The 16,596-nt window shown below is 48.6% G+C and overlaps 1 protein-coding gene across 1 annotated transcript in view; it reads left to right on the plus strand.

Moving 5' to 3' along the window:
• The window catches only part of KAT2B (K(lysine) acetyltransferase 2B), a 155,808-nt gene that overhangs the window by 120,257 nt on the left and 18,955 nt on the right, over positions 1-16,596 (plus strand). Inside the window, exons 8-12 of the mRNA XM_006883408.1 lie at positions 7,051-7,157; positions 10,126-10,248; positions 11,197-11,333; positions 14,523-14,731; positions 15,454-15,580. Coding sequence (XP_006883470.1) covers positions 7,051-7,157; positions 10,126-10,248; positions 11,197-11,333; positions 14,523-14,731; positions 15,454-15,580 — 703 coding nt within the window. The remainder of the gene's footprint in view (positions 1-7,050; positions 7,158-10,125; positions 10,249-11,196; positions 11,334-14,522; positions 14,732-15,453; positions 15,581-16,596) is intronic.

Here is a 16,596-nt window from a genome sequence, read left to right on the forward strand (position 1 = left end):
TGTCCAAATTATGTCAAATGAAGCCTCAGCATCCTTGCCTCCAAGGAGCAGCCTAGTTTAACCCTCTCTAGGATGAATCTGTTTGTTTTCCTAGCAGTCCATGGTACCCTTGATACTCTTCTCCAGCACCACAGCTCAAAGGCATCAGTTCTCCTATCCTCCTTAGTCATTGCCCAACTCTCTGATGCGTAACAAGTGATTGCAAAGACCATGGCCTGTATCAGATGCACCCTAGTCTCCAGAGAGACACTGTTGCTCTTCAGAACTTTAGAGAGGTCCCTAACAGCAGACTTTCCCATCGCAATACGTCTTTTAATTTCCTGGCTACTGGTGCCGCGAGTGTTGACTGTGGAGCCAAGCAAACTGAAGCTGTGAACAATCTCAGTCTCTTCACCATCCATCCTGATGCTGCCAATTGGTCTAGTGGTTAGAATCTTTGTTTTCTTGACATTGAGCCTCAATCCATATTGAAGGCTGCAGTCCTTGACCCTCTGCAGCACACATTTCAGGTCCTCCTCATTTTCAGCAAGCAGAGTTGTGTCATCTGCATAATGCAGATTGTTGATAGATCTTCCACCAGTCCTGACACCACATTTCTCCTCAGAGAGCCCAGCCTCTGGATAATCTGTTCTACATACAGGTTGAAAAGGTATGGAGGCAGGACACATCCCTGACATACGTAAAAAACCTCAAACTGAGATAGGTGTAAATAAATAGAAATGGTTTCCCTGCTCGAAATTGACTTTGTAATTTAATAAAAAATTTGAGCCTCAGCTTGAGGTTGTCAAGTCCACTTGTACTGAGCTTTAAATGAACAATTGATCCCTAGATGCTTTTGCCCTGAATTTCAGTATTTTGTTAAGGGACGCACGCATCTCCTGGAGTCTACGGCGTGACAGGAGTGTTTGTGTTCTCTCTCTGGAGGAAGAGAAGGAAGAACTCCAGCTGCAGTTTGGCTTTGCGTCTGCTGGACCATGACTTTTCAGACTGCCTCTGAATGGCTGTGCGCTGCTTCCTTAGAGAGGAGAGCTGTTTTCTTCATGTTTCTCTGTTATTTGCCACATAAGCAGTGTTTCCCCCTTCCAGATCGTGTTGGTCATTCTGTGTCTAAGGCGAGGCGCCGGGAGGCCCCTTCCTCCTACCTTTGAAGGTGCGGGAGGAGAAATTGCAATTGTCTTGTATGGTGGCAATTTCTTTCCCCCTCAACAAATTCATTTTTCTTCTTGCAGATATTTGCTAATTATAGTGTTTTGTTCTTTCTACCCATAGTCTTGGCATGCGTATGCTGTTGAGCTGAAAAACTCACTGCAGCTTTCTTCTCTTCTCTATTACTAATAGCAGGGTAAACCTACCACCCACTCCTGCTTTTAAGTCCCTCTGCCTTGAATATGACAACATTTACTGCTGCTGCGGGTTTATTCTGACAGCTGGCAGCGGAACCACACATCTTGCAGTTGGAGATGCTGTTTGGACCCGCCACTCTCTCCAGGGCGGAGCTGACTCCCCTTTCCCACCCTCCGTGAGGGCCCCTGATTCCTGTCCGTGGTCAGTGGTCACATCCTCCTCTCCCTGTTCTTGAGACGTAGCTGTTCTTCTTCCACTTGGGCGGTAACTCTACCTTTTTTCTTCCCTCCTGTTTCACCAGGGCTGTTCTTAAGAAGTTCAGCTTCATTTGAAAAGCATGGCAAGTGCAGATGTTAAAGACAGTTTGGTTAAGAGAGGAACACGTAAGATCAGATAATGCATACTTCTTCCACTTGCAACTTTTCGATCTGGTTTTTCTCCATATGATGTTGGTTTTGTCTGCTTACAGTTTTATACCCTGTGTGAGTAAAAACAAGGGTTTTCCATGTCATTGTATATGAAGATGTTCTTTATTGTCATTCCTCTGTATTTGTCTGCCTGTCTCTTACACACACACCCCTCCTCTCTCCCTCTCTCCGTCCTTCTCTCCCATTCTTACACACACATCCACACTCACCTCCTCTCTCTCCCTCTCTCCGTCCTTCTCTCCCGTTCCCACTCCCACTCCCTTTTCCTCTCTTGTACGTTTGTGTGTTACCAGAACAGTCTCCAGATTGAAGGACTTCTCTGTCACTAGCGAATGACAGAGAGACCAAAGTTGTCATACAGCTTTCTGCCAGAGAACGCTGCCGAGGAAGCATCGGGAAAGGGTTTATTCCCACCACCGCCGTGTCGAAGTCAGAGTCTCCTAAAGAGCCCGAACAGCTATTCATCGGGGGGCTGAGCTTCAGGACGACGGATGAAAGTCTGAGGAGCCATCGTGAGCAATGGGGGACGCTCACGGACTGTGTGGTAATGAGAGATCCAAATACCAAGTGCCCCAGAGGCTTTGGCTTTGTCACGTACTCAACTGTGGAAGAGGTGGATGCAGCCATGAATGCAAGGCCCCACAAGGTGGATGGAAGGGTGGTGGAACCCAGAGGGCTGTCTCGAAAGAAGATTCTCAAAGACCAGGTGCCCACTTAACTGTGAAAAAGATCTTTGTTGGTGGAATTAAAGAAGACACTGAAGAACATCACTTAAGAGATTATTTTGAGCAAAGTTGTCATGTAGACAGGGAATGGAATGGATTTAACCGCTCAAGTCATTTGGGGCAGCGTAGTTGTCTTGTTCCTGGTGCTGATTTCCCCCAGGCCGCCTGCTGGCTCTCCTGCCCCCTGGTTCTCCCTCCCCCTCTCCCCCCCCCCCCCCCCGCCTCTCCCTCACCTTTCCCCTGGCTTTCTTCCCCCCCCCCCACCCCGGCTTTCCTACCTGAAAGGTTATGTGCCCCTCACAGTCACCTTGCATAAGTATTCATTGTGGTGTGCGCAGCAGTTAGCTCACGCCTCTGTCTCTGCCTGCCTTCTGGAGCCAGTTTCTAGTTTATGGTCCCTGGCAAAGCTCTTGACAAGACAAGCCCAGTCCTCTCGCTGAAGAATCTTCTTTCCAGTTGGAACTTTGTGGGTAGCTGCATCTGTCAGGGTTGAGACCTGTAGGGTTCATAGTCACTACGAGTCACAGTTGATGGACTTGGCGGCACATGACAACGACAGTCCATAAGCAAAGTCCAGTCCAGAGGAAGCCGGCAGCTTGTAACAGTTCCCCTTCACGCCCAGCGCCGCGTCTGGCCGAGTTCTGGTCAGCTCGTCCCTAGCCGTGGGCACCAGTCACAGACTCGGGGTCTGTACGTCTTTCCGTGTCCAGACTGCCCGTCCTTTCACTCTTAGCGAGAGTCCATTCACCTGTGAGTACAAGCTCCGTCAGCGCCCACTAACGGGATCCTCCCACACTTGGCCTATCTGCCTCTCTATTCTACCCGCCCCTCCTTCTGTGCTCATCAGAGGGACCCAGAGGTCACCAAGAGCAAGCGCCTCGCTGCCCAGCTCCCCTGAACTGCCTGTCCTGGAAGGGGCCCTGATGGGCACCGCCTTGGCCAGCCTGGGTGCATCCAGAGGCACAAACCAGCTTGCCACAATTGTGTTTCCCGCTCTCTCCTGTCAGCAAGGCTGCATTCACCAGAGCGCGTCTCTCCCTGTGCAGCATATCCAGTCACCAATGGGACCCACGTGGATTAGTGGGCAAGGAATTGTGCTGCCAAACCAAAGGCACGTGGTTCGAATCAACCAGCTTCTCTGTGGAAGAGGAGCAGTCTCTTTCCATGTGTTTGTCGTTTCTGAAAGCCCAGCAGAGGACCAGCTGTGAGTTGGTTCCAGCTGAGCGGCTTGTTACAACCACCACCACCACCACCAAGTGTAACCACCTCTCTGGTTACAGATTCTGAAATCAATGACACCCATTATTCATTTCCGTCTTACACATCACACCACTGAATAGAAACAACATTCAGTATCTATCAGCTCCCTTCAGATAAACACCATAACACACACCTCCCAGCTTTACCTTCTGCCATCCCATAGAAAACCCCAGAACCCTTTTAAAGCAGCACAGTCAGCCGTCTTAGCGCTCCTTCCTGTGCTCCCAGCATCTTGCTCCGGTCACCGGGTCCCTAGTTCTCTGCCATCTCCGCTGTGGTCTTGGTTCTTGACTGCTTTGAATCTTGACCCAGGTGGATGTGTTGCACCTCTTTCCTTGATGGTATAAAGATTCCTCTGCTTCCAGACTTGCTCGGTTTAAGCCTGCCAAACAACAGGTTGGACCTTACTTTCTCCTCATTTGTGGTAAAGGGGGCGTCAGGTGTGGATTAAAGCCTCGCCATGCAGAGAGTTCTAGAATCCCAGGTGCCATATATAGTGATAGGTAGAGAGCTGAGTTGCGCTCTGGCTGCCGATAGATCTTTTGTTATATAACTCCTGAGAAGGTAAGAACATCACGCCTGCTGTGGTGAGGGGCAGCTGAGGCAGTCTTAGCCAGCGGCGGGTGAGGTTAGAGGGAGTGGGCCTGCATCCAGAGCCGCCTCGGCAGCAAGGCCAGCGTGGGACCCGGAAGGACGGGGCCCTTTTCTTGCTGCAAGTCCTTCTTTGTTGGGCAGTGTCTTAAATGCAAGTTCACGGTGGCTGGCTTCGTAGGAACCAGTGACTCAGGCTGTTTCTCCAAACCACAAAGGGCATATGTTATTCACTCAGTTCTGAGTGACAGTTCTGAACCGGTCTAGCTGGGAGAAGCAGGTCAGAAGACCCCTGCTGTTCCTTTCTTCCCCAAACTGTTGTCACTTCTAAAAAGTCCATTTCTCCAGCCTCTGAAGCCTCTCAACATCTTTCTGATGTTGATAAATGAGAAGAACATTGGGACTCTGAGTCATGGTGATGGTGTTAATGATGATTAGATTATAATGTTGTTGGTTGTGTACCGTTGAGTCAGGACCAACCCAGAGCTGACCGCCACCCATAGCTGGCCCTGCGGCAGGTGTTCAGAGGTAGTAAATCACACGGGAGGAGACTGCCCATCCTTCTCCCGCAGAACAGCTGGTGGATTCAAACTGCGTGCCTTCGGGATTGCAGCGCAGCTTCTTGCCACTAGGCCACCAGAGCTCCCTTATGCAGGCCCTTTATTAAGCCTTTAAAACCTCAGTGCTACATGTTGTTGTGTGACACTGGCTCAGAACCAATTCACAGCTGCCCCTCCAGCAGGTTTTCAGAGGCAGTAAGTCCCACGAGAGGAGGTTGCCCGTCCTCCCACAGAGCAACTGCTGGGTTCACACCCAGTGACCTTTGAGATTGCAGTGCAGCTTCGTACCACTAGATAAGTTTCACAAGTCAATTTTTACAATTTTATAAAGGTGAAGTGACATACATGTGCACTATAGTATGTTCTTGGGGTCCGGGCAATCCCCATCATTAACTCCAGTAATGATTGTAATGACTCTAAATTTTTGACATCAGTTTAGGTTAGAGTGGATTACCCAAAGGGCTGTAGGCAGTCTTTCCCTTGAAGGGCTTTAGAATCTCTGAAGCACAGTGAAGGAATAGTGGGGTTACTGTCTTTAGCATTCATTGTCCCGTCAGCACGTAAGGAGCCTTTTGTCCGCTCCGCCCTTGCAGCACCCAGCACGGTGCCTGTTAGCACAGGGTAAGCAGCACGTCCATACTTGTTAAATGAATGAGGGGAGCACTTCCCGGGGTCGTGCCCTGTTCTCAGTGCGCACATTTTCTTATTGATTCTTCGTTATCGCCCTACATGGGATTCCTGTTGATAGTTCCATGTTCTAGACAAGGCAGTTGAGAAAGACACAAAGGCTTGCTCTGAAGCCATGCAGTTCATAAGGGATGGCACTGGACCACCTCAGCTAGAAAGAACACACCTAGACGCTCTGAGTCCTAGGTAGGGACAGATGTCTAATGCCCTTTCCTGATAACCAAAAGGTTGAGAGTTATAATTCATCTAGATAGCCTCTTAAAGAAACTTGGTAATCCACTTAAAATAAAAAAAAAAAAACAACAACAAACCAAACCAACAAACTAGCCATGGAAAGTCCATGAGGGCCATGTCGCCCAGACACAAGTTGTATCACTGTGATGGGGTTTTTCTTGTTGTTGTTTTGCTTTTAGAAACAGACTTACAGGAAATTATCCTGGAACTGAAAAGGTGGGCATGTTAGCATTGTATCAAACTTATTTTTTACTTTAGTGTACTTAAGTTTTATCTGACACAATTTAGTGACCTGGCTTGTTGCCAAGAAGAATCTGGGTCGGTGAGCTTCAGGAAGGCTTGACATCTATAATTTTAATAAATTCTTCTTGTTGATAACACGTGATCGCCTGGTTCCAGTCCTGGCCATGCCACTTGCTAGTTCGTGTGAATTTGGACCAGTTATTCAGTCTCTGAGACGTAATATTTGTAAGTGGGTATAGTAACAGGTCCCGTTTTACAGATGGATATAATAACATCCCATCTTATAAGGTTATTATTAAATGAGTTAATACGTCCAACCACTTAGAATGCCACCGTTGTTGTTGTTACGAGCCAGCACTGCAGATCGGAACCCTGCTCTGTCCTGCGCCATCCTCACAGTTTCCAACATGCTTGATCTCTCCGTGGACGAGGAATAAACATAACTCTCCCACTTCTAAAAGCTGATGTGAGGGTAAAACAATAAGTTCTTTGGACAATGCAAACATGTGACAAGCACTTAATAAATATTAGCAACTTTGTAATGCTGGAGGGATTTCAGGGCCTGCTGCAAGGAGGGTTCAGATTTTATGCTGAGCATCTTGGAAGAGGACTGTCCGTCTCCACTGACGTCCGGCCTCTCTCTAGCCTGTGTTCCATCTCACTGTGCAGGGTTAGAGGAGATGCATCTGTAGAGATGCATTTCTTGACTTGACAGTATACCAGGTCCAGCTGATCCCTCACACACGTCTTAACTCATCACTGTGTTCTGAACCAAAGGTGAGATGCTGGCATGGCATTAAGGTGATTTCAGCTTCTGTTGGTTCGAGTCCATCAGCTGCTCTGAGGAAGAAGGAGAAGCAGTCTCCTCGCGTGTGACTTATAACCTCCTCAAACCTGCTGGAGAGTCAGCTGAGAGGCGGTTCCAGATGAGTGGTCCATAATAACAAGTCACCGATGACCTTTTGCTCTTGTTTCTAGGTTTCTGTCCATGTTAGAGGAAGAAGTGTATAGTCAGAACTCTCCCATCTGGGATCAGGACTTTCTCTCCACCTCTTCCAGAAGCGGCCATCTGGGCATCCAGACAGGTAAATCCCTCTCCACTTGCGCCACGAGCTACCAGGAGGACCGGCTTTGGGGTGCTGCTTGCAGCTCACTCTGCACCTATTTGGGTTTTTCCATCAGGAAGTTGAAGAAGAGCCAGCAAAAAAAGCAAAGCCTCTGTCACATCTTCTGTCTGCCTCCCTGTTAATGAGGAGAAAGCAGGTGCGAGGCAGAACCTTGCAGCTCTGTCTCCTGACAGGAGGTGCAGGTGCACGCCTGACTGTTAAAAATACAGGCTCCCCTGCCCCAAACAAAGCGCTGCAGGGTTCGCCTGCCTTGTGCATCACACTGTGGAAGAGAGGCCTCCAATGGCAGGCAGCCCAGCCTGTGGACGGGCGGTGGCTGTTCTCAGAGGCTGGTGTCCCCGGGGACCCAGGAATCACATCTTAGTTCGGTCTATGATGTCTTGGTGTTGGTGCTTTGCACATTGAACTGTGTGACACCCTTTCGCTCCTTGTGCTTTGCGTGCTGTCTGTCTCTTTCCCGGTTTTCAAATATCTCCTTGGCCCACAAAAGCTTCTCTCAAGAATACATGTCCTCTCTTCTGCACTTTCACAGAACCTTGAATATTCTCCAGTTTGCTTCACAGTGGAACCACCTGGGGAGATTTGAAAGCCCGCAGAGCTCAGAGCTGCATCCCGAGAGAGTGGGGTGTATGTGGCCCGGGTCCCTCCCCTGCCGGCTTCTCAGGTGGTTGCATTGTGCAGCAGGGCCTGTGGATTACGGCATTGTACGGAGGACACCTGGTGGTGCAGCGGGTAAGCCCTCAGCTGCTAAACCCACCAGCCACTCCCTTGAGCTTCTCGGGCTAGGACACAACCTGAGAAATTGATACAAAGAGGTTCTCAGGTAGATGAGGAACCAGCATATCAGGGAGGAACAGCAGACAGCTTCTAATCAGAATGCGTAAGTGATCAAATTGGGGTGCCTGGATCTCACCGCTGTGCTGTCAGGTCTTGTTGCGTGAGGCCAGCGTGCAGCAAACACTGTTGAGTGGGGATCCGGCTTCCACGTCGTTCAGCTAGTGAGGTGTTCAAGGTTTGTAGCAGGCCAGCGTCGTTCTCCTTGGGGGTGTCTCTCTGTGTGAGCATTGACAATGCTTCTGGCCTCCTAAGTGCCTCCAAGTCCTGGCCCCACGTCGTTATCTGCCACCACACAAGGTGGAGGTGGTCCAGGCTGTCTGTAAACCGGTGGGGCTGCTGTGTTTATTTCTACAGCTAAGACTTGTCTGGCTAAGCTGGCTTGTTCATTTCACGTTACCTGAAGCCGTCAGGAGCGGCTGCCCTGTGCGTTCACTCCTGTAATTGCAGTGTTTCTTCTCATGAGTCACCCATTTAATTGGCATGTCTGCATGTCTTTGCAGCTGTGATAAATGACGTTTGTAATGATGGTTCTGAAGCTTTTTTTGCAACATACTCAACTACCTTCTATATCAGCAGAGGTTCCTCCTGGTTTAAAATGACTCTGGTGCACTTTGGAGTTCACAAGCCCTGGCTGATGGCAAGAACGCCCTGGAGCCCCGTGGCTGCTCCATGATGCTGCTTACATACTGACTGCTGCAGCGTGGCTGAGGGTGTTCTCGGACGCTGGGCTGGGCTTTCCCTTTTCCTTCACTTTCTTGGCTACTGGACATCCTGTGGGACAAAACAGTGCCAGCATTGCCGGAGTCTGTCCCCGCTGCCGTTGTGTGTCCCGTGTCCGGCTGGCACACAGAGAACATCTCTGCCTTCATTACCCTTCATTTCAGCAACCACCCATCAGCTCTGCAGCCAGCAGCGTCCTGTCCTACCTCCTCCTGCCGCACTTCACAGTTGGTTTTATTTGGAAATTCTTACAAGTTATAAAAAGTTGCAGGGAAAATTATTTCTGTTGCATTTCCTTTATCCAAAGACCCCCGTTGTTAACATGTGAGGGTTCCTTTATCATTCTCTATCCTTCCCCTCCCTCCTTCCCTCTGCCCTGTTCTGCCCCTTCTCCTTTATATACATGATGTTCACAACTTCGTAATGATGTGCGTATGTATATAAACTTTCCACTTACGCACTGTGTCAAAAGAAATTGCAGGCCCCATGCCCTTTGACCTGCATCCCTCACCACTGTGGATTGCTTAGGGAGAAGTGGAATGAAAGGCATTCTCTTATGTATCAGGGAGCTCTGGTGGCCGAGTGACAAAGGGTTGCTCTCAACTCCAAGGCACTGCGCCAGACCTCACCATCTGCTCCATGAGAGAAGGAAGGGTGGGAAAACCCCTGGAGGGGCAGCCATGAATTGGTTCTGACTCCCTGGTACACAACAGGTAACACCAGTGTAGCTGTCAAAGTCAGGACATTTAACATTGTTCCAGTGTATAATCAAATCACTGGGAGATCTTCCACACTTGCTTCCTATCTTTGCAGTTTAGATCAGGAGGCACACGAGGTTGGTTTATCCCATTATTTTTGGCAGTAATTGGATTGCTTGCTTATGGTGGTATTTACCAGGCTTCTCCAGGCTAGGATAATGTGACCACTTCTCTTTATAGAGTCAAAAGATAACTTTTCTCAGGGGAGATACTTTGTGATTAGGTAAATGCCTTGTCCTTCATCAGAGTGATGCTCAAATATTAGCCTGCATGGATGATTCTTCCTCCTCAAATCAGTCAGCATGTGGCGACTGGAGGCTTGTGTGAAACGTTCTTCCAGAAGGAAGAGCTTTCTCTTCTCCCTGCTTACTTATTTATTTTATCCACATGGTCCGAGACGAGTTTATTCTGTTTCGTGCACTGGAGTGCATTGCTGTTTGCACTGTCCTGATGACAGTCTTGGGATCCACTGCCGTCCTTACTGTGCTGCCGTCCACACTGGCCCCTGGCTTTTGCTGTGACAGCGACTTCTTTTTGGGCAGGAGTGGCCTAGGGGGTCCCTCGTCGCTAAGGAAGAGCCACCTTCATCTCATTCTCCTTCTCTTGGCCAGTTATCAGCCCACCTCCCGTGGCTGGGACACTCTCCTACAACTCCAGCCCGTCGTCCCTAGAGCAGCTGAATGGGCGGAGTGCCAGCCCTGCGGGCAGAGGTTCTGGGCTCGAGGTGAACCCAGGTAAGCGCCTGACAGGGGTGCCCATGCCCTCTGTTCTGTCAGAAGCACCAGAATCAGAGTAAGAACTCTGGCGTAGTGGCCAGGGGCTCCTGACCCAAACAAAGGCCAAACCCAGCAGGTGGTTTGACTCTGCCAGCAGCTGAGAGAGAGAGAGACAGAGGGAGAGAGACAGACAGAGACAGAGACAGAGACAGAGACAGACAGACAGATAGAAAGACAGAGAGACAGAGACAGAGAGACAGACAGAGAGAGAGACACAGAAAGAAAGAAAGAAAGAAAGAAAGAAAGAAAGAAAGAAAGAAAGAAAGAAAGAAAGAAAGAAAGAAAGAGAGAGAGAGAGAGAGAGAGAGAGAAGGAAGGAAGGAGGGAGGGAAGGAAGGAGGGAGGGAAGGAAGGAAGGAAGGAAGGAAGAACAGTCTTCTCTTGTGCATATACGGCCTCTGAAAACTCTGTGGAGGGTCAGTTGTGAGTCTGTTCCAACTAGGGCAGGGAGTGAATGGCAGATGGTACGGGGAGCCCTTGTGGTCACGGGGAGTTGCACTGCTAACACACCGTGTCTGGCAGTTCAGACCCTCCAGGGCCTCCTTGGGACAAAGAAGGCCAGTCTCCTTCCCGATGATTCACAGCCTCCGACGCTCAGGGGAGGGTCAGCCGCAGTCCTGACCCGACCACGCTGAGGTTGCATTTGGTGGCGGAGCCTGTCTAGGATGTTACTGGCTGGGAATGGCTCTGTTGGCCTTTGGACTGTGTGGCTTCGGTATTTCTGTGTAAAATCAAGTCACCTAAACAGAACAGTGATCGTCCCTAATCACAGTTGCTGTGTTCTGTGTGTTGATTGGTAATTAGCTGGCCCTGCTTGGTCTTGGCTGTGTGTGTGTGTGTGTGTGTGTGTGTGTGTTCGTTCACATCCACAAGCACCCATTATCTGCTCCTCTTTGGTTGTCATAGGAGAAAAGAGGAAAATGAATGAGTCGCATCCTCTGGAGGAAGCGAAGAAACCCCGGGTTACAGGTGATATTCCGATGGAATTAATCAATGAGGTCATGTCCACCATCACAGACCCTGCAGCGATGCTGGGACCGGAGGTGAGCAGGGAAACCCGGGCCAGTCACGGGGAGATCACTCTGTCCCCCTCGTAGACTCCTTTGCTGTTAGAAGTCGGGGTGCAGCGCTGAGACGTTAGCAGGCTGCGTGGCCTGACTGTGTTTTGTGGGGAGAGTGGGTGGGAGGGCCGGGCAGATGGTTGAGTGGTGATGTCCCTTGAACAACATCGCTTTACGTGGAAATATACTAATGATGTCACACAAGTGAGGCCATTCCCCCAGTTTTTATTTTTGAAAATTATCACTCAAGGGTTACAGGAATTCTGTGATAGATATTTAGAGGTGTCACTTAAATTCATTAGTTGGTAGCAGTTTGCTGTATTCGTATTTCCTCTTTACTGTGAGCCATTTGGAATTATTTCATAGTTAAATGCGGAAGCTGTAACACTTCTCTCCTAACCTTTTCTGTGTGCCTCTCTAAAACATGAGGCTGTTTTTAAGTCTACATAGCCACAGTACAGTTCCTGTTCTCGGGAAACTCAGCACGGTTATAGTGTTACTATAATACAGGACACAAGGTTGCAGACCACAGTCTAAATCCATCTTGCTGTCTGCTTTGTCAATAAAGCTTTATTGAAACGTTTGATCTGTGGCTCCTTTTCCATTGCACTGGCACATGGGAATAGTTTAGACAAAGTTTAAAATATTATCTGGCTCTTTGCCGACTGTTGGCCTTTTGTTGTTGTTGTTGTTGTGGACCTTGAGTCAGAATTGCCCCGTAGCTGACTCTCCAGGAGGTTTTCTGAGACAGTTTGATCACACAGGTGGAGACTGCCCATTTTTCTTCTGTAGAGCTGGGGATGGATTTGAACGACCTGCCTTTGGGATTGCAGAGCCAGTCCTTACCACTGGGCCACCAGAGCTCCCTTGCACTGTTGGACAGTGGGTAAACATTTCTCCTTCTTCACATGCTGCCCTCTGTAGTGAAGGCTCCCCTCGCTGCTGGTCTCGCCCGTGAGGATTGCAGCCTCACAAATCGCACTCCGACTGAGGACTGACAGCACACAATAACAATTGCACGTCCGTTGCTGCTGTTGGAGAACTCTTCAGGCATCTTGTGCTGCATTTCTTTCTTCTCTTCACCTCTAGCTTCCTTTCAGCCAGACTGCTCCCTGACCCCCGCCCCACCCTCTTTTGGGCTGTGTGAAATGGAGGAGTCAGTCGCTTTGCATAATGTGCTTGTTTGCTTGTTTGATGCCTCTCTCCTGATGAGATATGTGCACTGTGTGTCGAGGGAGGACAGCTTTCAGGCCACGTTTCCACTGCTCCGGAAGGGCTTGTGGATTTAAAAACCACTTTCAGAGATTTTTATTTATTTAATTTTTTTAGTGCAGTTCGATTATTAAAGTATCAGTTTTTAATCGGCTGTCTTTCCTTAGGTATTCCTTTTATGATATTGAGGATAATTCAAAGAACCAGATGATGTGAGAAGAAAAAAAAAGATGTTATCCTAAACATTGCCTCTTCCATTACCTTCATGATGGCAGCCCCCCTTTTGTCAGCCTGTTTCTCGGGGATTTAGTAACTTCGCAGTTAGCTGGGCTCGGTGCCCTTTGGTCTTGACTAGAGCGTGCAGATGCTGAGACCCACATCAGAATGTCCCGGGTGGTTTTAGTGGTGTGTTGGGTGGCTCACAGCCGAGTCAGTCATTTTGAGGGACGTTGTGAGCCGGCTGTTAAATATGGTTGTAGTTTGAAGTAGGTCACAGTGGGAAAGGCTCACCGGCTCAGACAGCTCGATTGTTTTTCTCGTCACATCCTGTCATGTCAGTTGTGACTCCGGGCGACTCTGTGAACGACATTTCTGAACCTGGCCCCAATCCTGTGTCATCCGCACTGTCGTTGAGCCCGCTGTTACAGTCACCATGTCACTGTCCATGGTGCAGGGTCTTCCTCTCTCATTCTCTGACCCTACACTTTCCCCAGAGGGATGTCTCTTCCCCAGGGAAACTCTGTGACTGTCCATGAGACACCCAGCATTCTTCTGGATGACAATTCCAAGACCTGCATCCTTCTTCAGTCTTCCTTATGCATTATCCAACTTCGGATGCATAGGAAGCAGTTGGAAAGACTTTGGCTTGGATCAGGCATAGTTTAGTATTGAAACTGACATCATTGCCTTTGAGCACTTGGGAGACGCCTTGGATGGCAGGTCTCCGAATGCAGCATGCCTTTTGATGGTTTAACTGCTGTTACGATGGGTAGAGGCAGTGGATCCCAGAAATCTTTGAAAACCCGAGTCTTCTATGAAGATATTGCCTATTGATCCAGTGGGGAGGATTTTTGATTTCTTGAAATTGAGATGCAATGCACATTGAAGTGAAAATCGGCAAGTACTGGAAATCCAGGATTTTTTCTCCTCTGGGGAGTTGTTTGTTGAGTACTTTTACCTTCGTGCCCTTGGATAGACTAAAGATGAGGAACATGGGACGATGGCGCAAGATTGTGTTGGCTGGTGTAGTTTTGTATGAATCGGCAATCAGTCTTCTGGATGGGGACCAGAGCAGACAGTTGCCAGGGCTTCTCTTCTGACATAGGCCGACCCCATATACTCAGAGGAGAACTGCACTCCCAGCGTCTGGTCCTTGGGAAGCTGATCGCCAACCTTCTTCCCAGGAGCCTCTGGTTAGATTTGCGTCTCCTGATTTGTGCCCCTCAGAGACATCTCTTGAAAGAAAATTGTCCTCCACAAAGACCTGTCAACATTATACACAGGATTGTCCTCCTGGGCCTGGAATGGGAATGCAGATCTGTCATGGGGTTCCTCTAAACCAGAAATTGACAGGCTGTAAACCTCAGGCCAACACAGTCCTGCTTTTTGTTTTGTTTTAAATAAAGTTTTCTTGGAATAGTGCCAAATCCATTAGTTTGCCTATCGTTTGCGGTGGTTTCCACATTAAAACAGCAAGTGAGTAGTTATCAGAGATTGGCCGGCTTGCAGGTTGGAAAGATTTGCCGTTTGGAGAGTTCACTGGCCTCTCGAAAGCAGATAGTGTGTGTGCACCTTCTCTGCTCATGCTCGGCCTGTCCTCTCCGTGTTGTCTGTGTGTGTGGACCCTGAAAACTCACTGATTAGAGCAGAGAGAGTTCGTATGCTACGTCCCACCCTGCTTTCGGTGTAAGAACTGTCTGAAGACATTCCGTGACTTTAACCCCGTCTCCTGCATCGCAGACCAACCTTCTGTCGGCACACTCCGCCCGGGACGAGGCAGCGAGGCTGGAGGAACGCAGAGGTGTGATTGAATTCCATGTGGTCGGCAACTCCCTGAGCCAGAAACCCAACAAGAAGATCCTCATGTGGCTGGTGGGCCTGCAGAACGTCTTCTCCCACCAGCTGCCCCGAATGCCAAAGGAGTACATCACGCGGCTCGTCTTTGACCCGTGAGCCTGGCTTTAAGAACTTACACATTTCCGTCTTAGTGAAAATGAAGCTCTGTGATTCAAGTTACCATAGTGCATTCATTAGAGCAGTGAGAGATTAAAACGCTGGTACTTTCTTCATGGTAGAAACATTGACTGTCTTGGGATCTCAACTAGATACCAGTGTTGTGAAGGTTCAAAAAATGGGCAGCTTTTTTGAGGCATAAGAGTATTAAGCCCTGAAAATGCATTGCTTTGTGACACAAATACCCCAGCTTCTCTCATTTAGTTTCTTTGAACAAATAGTCTGACAGCCCCTGCGAGCTGTATCCATGCAGGTGGCAAACGAGTGATGTTTTAGATTTTGGAGAAGAAATGGCAGGGTGCTGTCTTACCTGTGCACTTTGTAATTCTTTCCTCCCATAATGTTGCTAAGTCAAGTTCGACTCTTGAGAAATGTCAGAACGGGCCCGGCCTTCCCGCCTGACCCCACTCGGCCCCTTGGTGTTGGGCACACCTCTCCCAGGCCACGGCCCTGGATAACTGCCCATCTCCTTCAAAAAATCCCCATAAAAGATTGTTCTAGAAAGCTAGTAGCCAGATGAAGGTTGTTTCCTTAGACACTGCGGATATACCCCTTCCCTTTTTCTGGATTTTTTTTTTTAATAAGGATTGTCACCCTCCCTCAATTGTGTTTCTATAACCAGGACAGGCCAAGCTTTGACATCATCTGCTTCTTTCAGGAAACACAAAACCCTGGCTTTAATTAAAGATGGCCGTGTCATTGGTGGTATCTGTTTCCGCATGTTCCCATCGCAAGGATTCACGGAGATTGTCTTCTGTGCCGTGACCTCAAATGAACAAGTCAAGGTAAGATGACCCAGAGGTCGAGGTGACAAGCAGAAGGTGAGCTTTTCCGTGAGGCTGCAGAGCTGGGGAAGCTCCCTGTGTGCCAGGTCCAGAGAACAGCTCGGATAGTTCCAGGCTTTCTGAGAAAAATTCTTTACCTCGTGTGTAGGTGTGTCAGGAGAGTAGACGGTTCCTCTGCCAGCTGGTAGGGTCATGTCAAGGATTTGTGAGAACCTGGGATAAAGGACAGGAGTACAAAATGTCAGGTGATGTGCAGGTCGGGGATCAGTGTACCGGATGGAAATGGAGTCTGGTGAATGCAGCCTCATTGGAAAGAAATCGATCTCATTGTTAACTGTTAATTTCAACACACACACCCCGCATACTCACCTCCACACAAACTGAGAAGGGACATGGCATAATTTAAAAACACACACACACACATACATACACACCCTCTGCACAAACTCTGAGAAGGGACATAGCATAATTTCAACACACACAGACACACCCCCCTCTCCACACAGATTCTGGGAAGGGACATGGCATAATTTCAGCGCGCACACACACACACACACACACACACTCGCTCACCTCCACATAAACTCTGAGAAGGGACATGGCATAATTTCAAAACACACACACATACATACACACCCTCTGCACAAACTCTGGGGAGGGACATAGCATGGTGTGGATTCAGAAGATCGTTTAGGCAGCTTTATAACTTCAGAGTGTTATTTTGACTGTCTTTCCCTAAAGAAGTGATAATACCTGAAAAGGGATGGGCAAGGTTCAACGGGGATTAGTTTTATAAGAGATCATGCGTGGGAATGATGGTATGAAACACAGAGTGAATGAAGGGCAGGGTGAAACACAGTGTATGCAAATGTGTAAGTAAACCAGTATAAAAGAAAACATTAAAAGTGATAAGAATTCAGGGTATGTCTATAAAAGAAGACAGGAAAAAGAATATATATAAAATAATCTATTTCAGACATACTCGTGCTTGGTTTTGGAATGTGGTGTGCGTTTGT

The sequence above is a fragment of the Elephantulus edwardii genome, unplaced genomic scaffold (genome assembly GCF_000299155.1).
Source record: "Elephantulus edwardii isolate Elephantulus edwardi_28Jun2011 unplaced genomic scaffold, EleEdw1.0 scaffold00027, whole genome shotgun sequence".
In the NCBI taxonomy this organism is placed as follows: domain Eukaryota; kingdom Metazoa; phylum Chordata; class Mammalia; order Macroscelidea; family Macroscelididae; genus Elephantulus; species Elephantulus edwardii.